The sequence below is a fragment of the Physeter macrocephalus genome, chromosome 13 (assembly GCF_002837175.3).
Source record: "Physeter macrocephalus isolate SW-GA chromosome 13, ASM283717v5, whole genome shotgun sequence".
In the NCBI taxonomy this organism is placed as follows: domain Eukaryota; kingdom Metazoa; phylum Chordata; class Mammalia; order Artiodactyla; family Physeteridae; genus Physeter; species Physeter macrocephalus.
Genome location: NC_041226.1, coordinates 67,322,070 through 67,334,866, shown reverse-complemented (window position 1 = coordinate 67,334,866; position 12,797 = coordinate 67,322,070). Strand labels below are relative to the sequence as shown.

General features: G+C 35.9%; 1 protein-coding gene across 2 annotated transcripts in view; it reads left to right on the top strand.

Moving 5' to 3' along the window:
- Positions 1 to 12,797, top strand: part of UGGT2 (UDP-glucose glycoprotein glucosyltransferase 2) — a 167,372-nt gene that overhangs the window by 112,551 nt on the left and 42,024 nt on the right. For both annotated transcript variants that reach the window (XM_055089472.1, XM_007106999.4), the window contains exons 25-29: positions 989 to 1,091; positions 4,501 to 4,580; positions 6,739 to 6,922; positions 10,938 to 11,096; positions 11,443 to 11,528. In XM_055089472.1, coding sequence (XP_054945447.1) covers positions 989 to 1,091; positions 4,501 to 4,580; positions 6,739 to 6,922; positions 10,938 to 11,096; positions 11,443 to 11,528 — 612 coding nt within the window. The remainder of the gene's footprint in view (positions 1 to 988; positions 1,092 to 4,500; positions 4,581 to 6,738; positions 6,923 to 10,937; positions 11,097 to 11,442; positions 11,529 to 12,797) is intronic.

The following is a 12,797-nucleotide window of genomic DNA, read 5'->3' as shown; positions in this document are numbered from 1 at the left end:
TTTAATTAAATATATCCTTTAAACTTTTCATTAGATTAAATATAGAATGGATTATCTCCTACTGGCCTTTTCTGTGCTTTTAATGATATTCCCAACATTTTCCTTTAAAGATTAGTCCATCTTCTAACTTAGATCAGTGAAAGACAAAATGGAAAGGTCAGAGGGGAGGAGGTGTGGAGAGGATGACTTAGGTCAGGATAATATTAAAAATTTGGGTGTTTTTCCCCTGAGCGTTCCTGGAATAATATGTTGGGTTTTTAAAACTAGTAAATTTAATAGAAGTACTGAATAGTTAATTCTGTCATTCTCAAATCTGAGAAAATATATTTAACAGAAAAGCATCTTTGTTTTATTTATTTTTTTAAAAAATTATTTATTTATTTATTTATTTTTGGCTGCGTTGGGTCCTTGTTTCTGTGCAAGGGCTTTCTCTAGTTGCGGCGAGCGGGGGCCACTCTTCATCGCGGTGCGCGGACCTCTCACCGTCGTGGCCTCTCTTGTTGCGGAGCACAGGCTCCAGACGCGCAGGCTCAGTAGTTGTGGCTCGCGGGCCCAGTTGCTCCGCGGCATGTGGGATCTTCCCAGACCAGGGCTCGAACCCGTGTCCCCTGCATTGGCAGGCAGATTCTCAACCGCTGTGCCACCAGGGAAGCCCCTGTCGTATTTTTTTACATTGTATGATCCATGAGAATTTGGGGGGCTTAAAATTATCAAGATTTTTTTCACTATAATAGTATTGTTCTTTGAAGAGTTAAAAAATCATTCATCCATAATTTCTTACTTTCATTTTCTCTAATTCTTTGCAGTTTTCTAATTTATTGAATGCAAACATTAAACTTTTAAATTTGCATTTTCTTCTGTGAAATAACCAGGATTTTTTAATCCAGTGAGGAAGAAAGAAATTTATAAGAATGTACATAGCTAAGATTAATTAGGCAATTGAATAAACTTAACTGATCATTGTTCATCTTATTTTTTATTTTTCTAGCATTATAAAGATAAATTCTCAGGAGAATGATATGTCCTTTGATGTCATTGCTATTGTTGATCCATTGACAAGAGAAGCACAGAAGATGGCACAGTTATTGATTGTAAGATATCATATTTTATTAAATATTATATATATTTATTATATCATATATACTACTTTTATTTTGAAATTTATAATCTTTTCAGGTCTGTTTGCAAGTATAATCAAATGTTTGCTCTTGATTCTTTCATACAGCATTCTAAATAGATTGTCATACTTCAGTGTAGAAAATGAAATGATAGAGGTATGCCTATGGTGTTATGGCAGTACGAGGTTAGGTGTTAATGTGGACGTAATTGTTGTCCCCATCGCCCCCAAAATTCATATGTTAAAGCCCTATCCCCAATGTGACTATATTTGGAAATAGGGCCTTGGGGAAGTAGTTAAGGTTAAATGAAATCCTATGGGTTGGGCTGTAATGCTATAGGATCAGTAGCCTTAGAAGAAGAGGAGAAGAGAGATCTTTCTCTCCTCACAAACATAAAAAAGAGTTCATGTGAGTACACCACCACCTGGCAGCCATCTACAAGCCAGGAAAAGAGCCCTCTCCAGAAACTGAATATGCCAGCATCCTGACATGGAATAAATTTCTGTTGTTCAAGCCACCCAGTGTTTTGTTATGGCAGCCTGAGCTAACTAATACAAGCATCTCCCCATCGTCATCTTTCTTACCCCAGGTGTGGAGAATGGCTTCTGGAGAAGCTGATGTCTAAGTGTAATTAGTATAATAAGCTTAAAGTATAAGTAGCATTAGCCAAACAGGTGAAGCTAGTGGAAGAAGGAACATGAAGGCTATGTTCAAGAGGTTTGGCCACTGTAACAAAAGCAAAGTAAGAGTACCTTCAAGTCTGAAGTTGATTTCTGTCATCTCCCCATCCAAGTGTAAGCCACCTGGAGTTGCCAAGGCAGCTCCATACGTGAGGGACTCAGACACCTTCTGTACTGTTCAGCCATCCTCATGAAGCAGCTGGTTTCCAGCAGTCTAAGATCACAACATCATCTCTGTGTTTCTGCAGCGGCAAGGGGAGAACAAGGGCCCAACCCCAAACATATTCCATCCAGTTGCATCCCTGTGACCAGAATGTAGCCAGCCAGCCAGCCAGCTGCACCTAGTCACAAGATTCTTCCCCTAGGAAAGTAGAGGAGAATTAATCTTAGGAGACAGATAGCAGACTCTGAAAGGACATTATGTGGCTTATCCTTGTACTGAAAATTTTAAAAATTCAAATTGTGATGCAGCTTTCAGTGGTTAAATTTGAATAAGCTAGTTATGTTGGAAGGCTATATATTTTTTTCTGATGATGTTTAAAATTTTGGGATACTTCTGTTTGAAATTACTCAATACTCTTTTTTAAAAAGACACATCAAAAAATATTCTCAGAAGAGGAAACTATTTGTTCTTTGACAGTTTACTTTTGGAAACAGGCAAAAGTAATTAGATATTAAGTCCGGTGAAAATGTGAATGATCAAGCTGCGTCATACTGGTGTATATTCTATCAAAATTTCAAAATGTTTCTCTCAGAAATTAGTTTGCCTTTTCAAATCGAATAGGAAAAATGGGTAATAGGTATCTGTTATAAATGCATTTATTAATGTGTACAAATAATTTTGGAAACCCGTTGCCATTCTACCTATTCAGTGTATAATCAGGGCAAACTTAATTCCACAGCTGATTTACTTGCCTCATTCTTTCTTTCTGCATTTGTATACCTTCAAACTTTAACTTCTTTAGACACACTATTCATATTATTCCTTAGAAAACAGAAATCAGTAATCATACCTATGAGGAATGGAGGTAGTATGATTCCCTATTCCTATGGGGATTCATTATTTTTAAAAAATTGCTTACCTCTGAAGCTTTTATGTAAACATAGAATTTAGGAATAAGAAGTATGGGTTATACAGAAATATAAAATATGGAATTGCACTCCAGTTTACATCATTGGTAATAGTAGCATACTTTGTTTCTGAGCAACTCAGAACTTCATATAGCTTATTATTTCCTACTATAGAGAAAATTTATGCTGTAAATTTGTGCTATAAAGCATAAATTAATTTACTGGAAAAAATGGTTAGTGTCTCATTTAACGCTTGGAAGAAACAGTGGCTCAGCAGCCTCCATTGTAGCTAATAGGAGTGACAGAATGGGAATTAAAACTCAAAGCTCTTAAATCCTTGGTCTGTACATTCTAATTTCTCCTCAAACCTGTATCCTTTCCCTTCCATATCTCTGTTTTATTCTTCTCCTTTTATCTATGTCCTTTGTTGTCTAATATCTTTCAAGTCTTCACTGACTTGTTGCCTGTATGGAGGTGGGGACTATCAAAATTAATAATTCTCCTACTTCAGTGCTCTAGGGCAGGGGTCCCCAGCCCCGGGCCACGGACCAGTGGCAGTCCATGGCCTGTTAGGAACCAGGCCGCACAGCAAGGGGTGAGCAGCGGGCGAGCAAGGGAAGCTTCCTCTGTTTTTACAGCCGCTCCCCATCGCTCACGTTACCGCCTGAGCTCCGCCTCCTGTCCGAGCAGCAGCGGCATTAGATTCTCAGGAGCCGGAACCCTGCTGTGAACTGCGCATGCGAGGGGTCTGGGTTGCGCGCTCCTTATGAGAATCTAATGCCTGATGATCTGAGGTGGAGCTGAAGCGGTGATGCCAGCGCTGGGGAGCGGCTGCAAATACTGATTATCATTAGCAGAGAGGTTTGACTGCACAGAGACCATCATAAATCACTTGCTTGCAGACTCATATCAGAGCCCTATCAGTGAGTGGCAAGTGAAAACAAGTTCAGGGCTCCCACTGATTCTGCATTATGGTGAGTTGTATAATTATTTCACTATATATTACAGTGTAATAATAATAGAAATAAAGTGACAGTGAGTGCAATGCACTTGGATCATTCCAAAACTACCCCCCACCCTGGTCTGTGGAAAAATTGTCTTCCACGAAACCGGTCCCTGTTGCCAGAAAGGTTGGCGACCGCTGCTCTAGGGAAATAAAAAGAAGAAAAGAGAGTATTTTATCTGTATGTAGCCAAGACCTTCCTACCATCTTTTACAATGTCGATGAAATTCCAAAAGGATCAGGGCACCCTTGCCATTGTTGTTGTGAGGTCACCACTTTGTCTTTGAAGTCAAGGTTCTAATAATTATTTTACTTGTTCTTCAGTAGTAAGGAAATTTGGATACCAATAAAGAAAGTCACACTAGGCAAAAGGTAGGCAGCATAACCTTTGGGCAATGAAATCAACTGTGTGGATTCAAATCTTACTTCTCCCATGACTTACTGTGTGATCTTGGGCAAATTACTACATCTGTCTGTGCCTCAGCTGTGTAAAAGTAGCTACCTCAAAAGGATGTTGTGTGAATCAGATGAGATAACGGATGTCAAGTATTAATGTAGTAGCTGGTAGATAGTAAATGCTCAGTGAGTGTTAGCTATTAATTTCAAATATGGAAATTTTTTCTAATAGGTACTTGGCAAGATTATCAACATGAAGATAAAATTGTTCATGAACTGTAGGGGCAAGCTTTCAGAAGCCCCTTTAAAGAGGTGGGTCTACGTGAACATAATTTCATTGTGAAAAATTTGCAAATGCTAAAAGGAAAAAAAAGGAACATAATTACTGCATCTGTTGTTTTTTTCTTCACAAAATGTTTAACTGAAATAGGTCAGAAGATCAGAGATAACTTATTAACCTTAACTGATATAAAACTAAAGTAACCGAACCAGTAAAACTGACCCAATCTAATTACAGAATTTACATGGTTTTATGTTCATCCGTGGGTGTTTTTAAAAATGTGATCTAGGAATACCTATTTAGAAATATACAGTGGGTCAGCAACATGGATGTACTTAGAGATGATCATACTAAGTGAAGTAAGTCAGAAAGAGAAAGACAAGTACCATATGATATCATTTATATGTGGAATCTAACATATGATACAAATGACCCTATCTACAAAACATAGACAGACTCACAGATATAGAGAACAGACTTGTGGTTTTCAAGGAGGAGGAGTTGGGGGAAAGATGGATTGGGAGCTTGGGGTTAGCAGATACAAATTATTATATATGGAATGGATAAACAACAAGGTCCTACTGTGTAGCACAGGGAACTATATTTAATATCCTGTGATAAGCCATAATGGAAAAGAATATAAAAAAGAATATATACACAATATTTGCATAACTGAATCACTTTGCTTTCCCATTTGTTCTGGATCCTTGCTTTATCGCATAGTTCCTGGTTCTGTATCTCTAACCTCTCTACTAGCCCTCTTCTTTCAGTCTTAAGAGTTATTCAATTTTTAAAAAGAAATAAACTGCTCCCTTAACTTCCTCTCCTGTGGAGCCCTGGCTTTTCCTCCTCTTCTCCAGTCTTTGTCATCTCAGCTTTGCAGAAGTGTGGCCAAGCCCCCTCTTCATCTCTCATTCACCGGTACCTCCCACTGAAGTTGGGCTTTAACTGAATCACAAAGAAATTGCTGTTTGCAGCATCCATGGGATACTTCTTACTTAATGATGTTTCTGCTGCATTCGACAGTACCAGGTACTTGGTTTGGACAGTGTTCTCTCCAGGGTCCCCTCTTACCCACTCTTCTTTTTTGACTCTGCCGGCCTGCCTGCCATAGGCAGCTTCACGGCTGCCAGTGATGACCGCCCCTGGGGCCACACTCAGCGTACGTTCTCCTTGAGTGCGGGCTGCACCTGGTGATTTGCTTTCAGTGAACAGAATATGGCAAAAGTGATGGAATGTCTCCTCTGCAATTAGGTTGTAAGAGGCTGTGGTTTTTGTCTTGCTGGCATTCTCTCTCTCTTGCTCTTGTGTGCTTCTCTACGCTTGTGGAGATGCCCTTGTGGCAAGGACTGAAGGAGGTCTCCAGCCAGCCTCTAGTGAGGAACTACTGCCCTCATGCCGGTGGACCTTGAGGAACTGCAGGAGCCTAGGAGTGGATCCTTCCCCTATGGAGCCTTGAGATAACCACAGCACAGCAGACACCTTGATTGTGGTCCCAGAATAGTGAAAGTCAATGTTCTTAGTATTATAACTATTTCTTATTATGTAAGATACTAGGGGGTGAGGCTAATTACATAAAGATTGCTGGTACTTCTAAAAGCTCTATTAATAAGCAGCTGCTTTAAACTCACTCCTGTTTGTTTTTACTTGCACTTTTAAAATTAGTACCAGAATTTTAGCTTAAATTTTACTTGCTTTCTGGTTATCATTTCTCTTCATGTTCTTAATGGTGCTAAGAGCTAATAAAATCACTAAAAATAGATCATGCTCAAACTTTGAAGAAGGATCAGTGAGTGAATACAGATCATAAACTGCTGGAACCTGCATAAGTCAGTATATCTTAAAGGGATTCTAATCGTGTTCATTGAGAAATAATTAACAATTATATTAATAATTCTTATAATTAACAATTATATTGTTATAATTAACAATTATATTAATAAATAATTAATGCAGTCTTATAATAGATAACAGTGTAAACAAAATAATGACTGCCTACCATTTACATAAGCATTAACTTCAGTATAGCTTGTTTTTAGTCCTTAAGACTTTGGTGTGTTTTAAGTCTTTAGCGTGTTTTTAACTTAAGACTTTCTGGTCATGTTTTTAAGCCATTTTCAGTTTTAAAATATTTTAGAAGAAATCTCAGTTTTGGTCACACTATGTATTTTATTTATGTTCTACCAACAGCTTTTACCGTTTTGTTCTGGAACCGGAACTGATGTTACCACCTAATGATGTTACCGGACCAGTGGCAAAATTCTTGGATATCCCTGAATCACCCCTTCTAACCCTCAACATGATTACTCCTGAAAGCTGGTTGGTTGAAACAGTACACAGCAACTGTGACCTTGATAATATTCATTTAAAGAATGTAAGTTATAAAGAAAGAGGAATAGGATAAATTCTTATGAGCTATTATTACTGTACCAAGTGCATGCACTCTGCCCACCAGAATTTTCTCCTTTATGCTTCTAGGTCCTGATCCAGTCTTCCCTTTGATTTTTGAGTTTCCCTAACTTCCAAATTCAGCTTCTCTGGTTTTATGGGTTCTTAATTGCCCTCACTGTTTTTGTTGGTTCAGAAATGCTACCCTAAGATGAACAATGTAGAAACTATGGAGACAGATGAATGGCAGTTTAGGACAAAACCATTAAGTACCTTTGCCCTTCAGGTTTTGTTTTTAACTCAGAGAGGAACAGTTTCATCTGAAATTCTTTTTTGCCCCGCAGCTCATAGCCAGAGAAAGCAGTTCTAATGAGATTAGGGTAGAAAGCAGGAAAGAGTTTGCTCATATACTTCGGGCTGAGTGCATTCTTTCCCACCACCTCCAGTGTGACCCTTGTCCAGTAAATGACCAGACTTCTCTTCCCCACCTGTAGTCATTCAATCCACAGCACACACACACACAAAAAACAAAACCACCGAGAGGAGACTATTTTATAATATTCGGAGTCTTTCCAAACATTCTATTCAAAATTGGAAAGGCATTCAGAAAGCACAAAAAAACCAGAAGCATTTTAGGAGAGTTTACCTAGAAGACAGGTATCTAGAAACTGGGGTGGCTGGGGGCAATACTTCCTTCTCATTGTTCTCCCCCTTGCCTGGTTCTGCACAACCTCTGACCTATTTCCAGTTCTGCATTTGACAGCTCCTTCAGAAGGTAGCCATTACCTTGACCCAGGCATAAACACTTTACCTCTAATAATTTGGTTAAGATTGTTCATTATTTGTTTCTCAGGCTTTTCATGTGTCACCTTTTGTCTAAAGATTTTCCTTCTAGGCAGCTTTCTTCTGATTCACTCATGTGTAGATTCTGTGGGATCCTGAGTCACTTCCCTGGAACATACTCACCTATACGACCAACTTTACCCACCCGGAGAAGAACCTAAAATTCAGTCATAGCAATCATCTGAAATCGGTCCTTCAAATTGAGGGAAAAAATAGAAAGAGAGCAAAATAATGAAATCCATGAGGGAAAGTTCAGAAGTGAATTTGGCATGAAGTAAAAAAAATCCTGTTCCTCCATGATTAGTTGGATCTCTGTTGGTCTGTTGGTTCTTCATTAAGAGAGTTCAGCAATATATATCAGTAAATAACTTTAAAGATTCTAACCAAAAGGGTAAAAAGTTTGAGGTGGGAGAATTAATGCGGCTTAAAGATTTTAAATTGAGTCTGCTGGTAAAAAAAATTTAGTTTCTATTGAACAGTTAATAGAGATTAAACATTTTGTTGTGAGTGGCAAATATAGCAATGCCTTTTTAGAACCAATTTAAATGAACAGTATTTTAGAAGACTAAAATAAACAGAAATAATTTCCCCTATCATCGTAGATTATATGAGTAAACAAAAGGAAATTACAAATTCTAGCAGCTGTAAAAGTTAACTACCTCTAAGGCTCTTCTCTTCCACTCTGTGCTGTACATACTTGCAGTATTACCTGCAACTATCCTAGAAAAGTATGAAATAACAAAGACATGTGCTCAAGTAGAAAGAAGGAGTTGTAGGTAAAGGAAAAAAGTGAGACTAATAATGAGAGATGTGTCACTACACACTAGCTTGTATAGTCAGTACTCCTTGCTACATCTGGTTCCCGAACATTATATAACCACCTGAAAAAAGCTTGATCTAGAAAGATTCTTCCTTCCCAGGGCTTTGTTCACATGGTTTATTGCACAGACGGCATTAATGCCATTATTAAAGGTGACAAAAGTGGTTCCAGGAAAGCTTAAAGTGTGACAGTTACTTTTACCTGGAGTTCACAGGTGGTTCTCAGAGCTTGTAACTAGAACTTCATCCAAAGGCTCTCCGGTTATATTTCATCATAACCTTTATCTGACAGATGTCAAAATACCTGAAACAATATTGATTGTTTACCCAGTAAAGAGGAAGTGAGTAAATAAAAGATTGCTGAAGGAAAATGGTATGTGGCTATGTTAAAAGGAATTCACAGAAAAATGCATTAGCCCCTTTTGAAATATAAATAATTTAGACATCAGTTTTATTGACAAGGCATTCATTACCAATGTAATTGTCAAAGAATGCCTATTTGAATGCCATAGGTAATGTTAATAAACCCAAATGTTAATCTTTATAATCAAACTTATACTTTTATTAAAGGAGGAAGCTAAATTCTTAACTATTCAGTCACAGAACAATAACCACTTCTATTTAGAAATACTCATATGCACCAAAGTTATATTGGAAAGATATTAAATTCATGTCTCATGTCAATAGTTAATATTTAGAACAGATAAATCAAAATATAAAGGAGATGTAAACATCAAAAAAGATCACTAGCTTTCCTATTCTTGCTAAAAATAAACCTTGATAATAGGAGCTAATTTAACTCAAATCACCTTTATGAAATTATTATAAAACTTTAAATATTCACAAAATTTTAAATATTCACTAGAAAGTACTCTTTGAAAAATGAATTTGCTATTTTTAGTGTTGTGGTTTGAATAAGTCAACACAATTGATGTCTGTTATACAAATATATAAGGAAGAAATTTTCACATTAATGTATTATAAATGAAGATATTATTTAGTCACAAACTGATTGAATGTATTTGAACTCTGCTCTGATATCTAATTCATAATTTAAAATAGTTAAGCTTTACTTCATAATCACTCTGGGGTAGTTTCCTTGTCTGTAAAATGAAGGAGTTAAGCTAGATGATCTCTAGGATTTCTCATATTTTGAGACTATCCCATGGAAATCTTTCTATCCAAAATGCTGTAAGGATTATGGACACAGGTTAATGAAGTATATGAAGTTCATCACTAGAGTAGTAATAATTCAACAACTAATTCAGAACACAACTAAAGTCGTTGAAACAAATGTTATTTTCAAAGAAGTTACTTATTTCATGTTCTTAAAAACCATAAAATTATAAGAACAGGGCTCAAGAAAGAAATACTGTACACAAGTGCTATAATTATCTCTGTAGTAATTATCATCAAAGAAAAACAACTATACAGTACAGAATATTTTCAAATACTCTGTATGCCAAACACCATTAAAAGTAGTATCAGAAACCTCATAGTGTGAAATAAAATTAGAGATAGATAGCATCATTGTCTTATCTGCTCAACAAAATTTGCCAGACTATATAAAAAATCACTTACCATTTGATTTATTTTTATGTTTGGTTATGTTTTTCATGTGATGTAGAGAAAAAACTTTCTTCCTAAAATATTTACTATAACATTTGCAATAGAGTAAAATCTGGAAACATTTGGAATGTCCAGCCATTTAAAAGGATGTTTTTAAAAAAGGACATGTTCTTAGAAAACTATATTTAATGAAAAAGGTTATACTTTCTTAGAAAAAAAATTGTGGAGAAAAAGTAGAAAGCAGTGCATTGATGTGTATATGAATGTTTAGTCTGTAGGTAGTTTCTATTTTTTCCCTTTTACACTTTCTTATGTTTGCTAAATTTTTTTTAATGATCATATGTTTTTTTGAGTGCAAAACAATTCACCATTAATTTTTTTTAATTGCAAGAAAGGTGATAATGATGACAAGTTGGCCTTCTTGCCAGGTCTGAAGTAGGAGATCTAGGGCACAGCCAACGAAGCAGATTCTTTGAGTGCTACAACTTACCGAGCCACCCATCCATTCTCAAATCTCTCCTGCTTGTGATTTTGGTGCATGTATCATGATGTTGGAGTAGAGCTGATGTCATGGGAAAGGAAGAAAATTCATCATGAGCTTTAGTGCTCAAGAAATTGATTCAGCTATTAGGTTCACTTGTCTAAAAGAAAGACTTGAGGTTGCCCCCCAAAATACATTGGCTAATATTAAAATAATCACATATATTTATTACAAAATTTACATTATGAGAATTACTAACACCAAAAACAATGACATATTTCCTCCGTAGATTGAGAAAACTGTCACAGCAGAATATGAACTAGAATATCTACTGCTCGAAGGACATTGTTTTGACATAATCACAGAAGAACCTCCTTGGGGTCTGCAGTTTACACTGGGCACAAAAAATAAACCTGTTGTGGTTGATACAATAGTGATGGCCAATCTTGTAAGTATTATATATACTCAATGGATGATACTTAATTAGATGTTTTGGTGAAATCCTCCAAGTTTTCCTAATAATATGAAATAATTTGTATCCTACTGTTACTGAACAGCTCCCAGAAAAAAATCCTTGAATAAGGTAATTAAATAAAACAAAAATGAAGGGAGTCATACTTTCAGAATGTGCTTTTAAGGTTATTGCAAAGTCTTCCTTGGAATTCATTTATAGAAATCATTCATTCCACAGTTAGTAAACACTTATCTTGAAGTATTCATGAATAATCTTTCTTGAACAATTGGACGTCATTTTCATTCATATAACTATGATCATGTTTTTCTCATCTTAAAAGGGATATTTTCAATTAAAAGCAAACCCAGGTGCTTGGATACTGAAATTACGCCAAGGAAAATCTGAAGACATCTATCAAATAGTTGGGTGAGTTATATAAACCGCTTTCAAATTTTTATATATAAATAAGTTTTTAGTGTGATATGACCAAGATCATCAAAACAACTAAAATACTCACAAATGCCATTAGTATAAAACAAAAACTTCTTAAAAAACTGTGACATTTGTTCCTATCATTGTTTAACTTCAAAATATAAAAGGTATGGCTAAAGTATACATCTTGTTCTTTACTCCATCTAGTAATTTTCTGTAGACTTTTCCATGTGTTAACATAATGAACATATTTATCATTTAATGACTATGTAGTATGTATATCATTTTATATAGCAAAGCCATTATCTGTGAGTTATGTTCAGTTTTTCATTTTTATAAATAAGAATTGGTTTCTTTTGTAGTAAATTTCCTACTCATTAATGAGTCTAGTATAAAGCAGGGATCATCAGACTTTTTCTATTAGGAGCCAATAGTAAATATTTAATGTTTGAGGGCACATATATTCTATCAATATTATCTTTTTCAACAACCATTTTAGAATGTAAAAATCATTTTTAGCACGGGCCGTATGAAAATAAGCCACCAACTTGATATTGCTCACCAGCCATTGTTTGCCGGCACCTGGTAAACTCTTTTTTGTACCCCTTAATATCTGTAGTGTTCATTTATTTCAGTAAGTATTTATTGGGCACCTATGATTATAACAAGCAGTGTGCCTAACAAAGATAATATGTGGGCAGGGGTTATTGTACCTTTTTTCAATGCTTTTTCCCCTTTTCCTTATAGTGCCTAGAACATAGTGTCATTCAACAAACATGCTTAATAATTTAAGCATACAAAGCTGGGAATGCTGAATTCTTCTTTTTAAATCTTTTTATTTTTTTATTGAATGAAAGATTCTTTAAATTCTGTAGTGCTTTACAATTTTCAAAAGTTTCACACACACTATTTTATGTAATCCCAAAATAACCCTTTTCTTCCCTATCCCTATAGTGCCCCCCTTTCCCTGTCCCCACTGGTAACCACTAGTTTGTTCTCTATATTTGTCAGTCTGCTTTTTTTAAATATTATTCACTAGTTTATTGTATTTTTTAGATGCCACATATAAGTGATATCAGACAATATTTGTCTTTCTCTGACTTACTTCACTTAGCATAATGCTCTCCAAGTCCATCCATGTGGCTGCAAATGGCAAAATTTTATTTTTTTAAATTTTATTTTATTTAAAAAAACTTTTTTTTGCTGTATGCGGGCCTCTCACTGTTGTGGCCTCTCCCGTTGCGGGGCACAGGCTCCGGACGC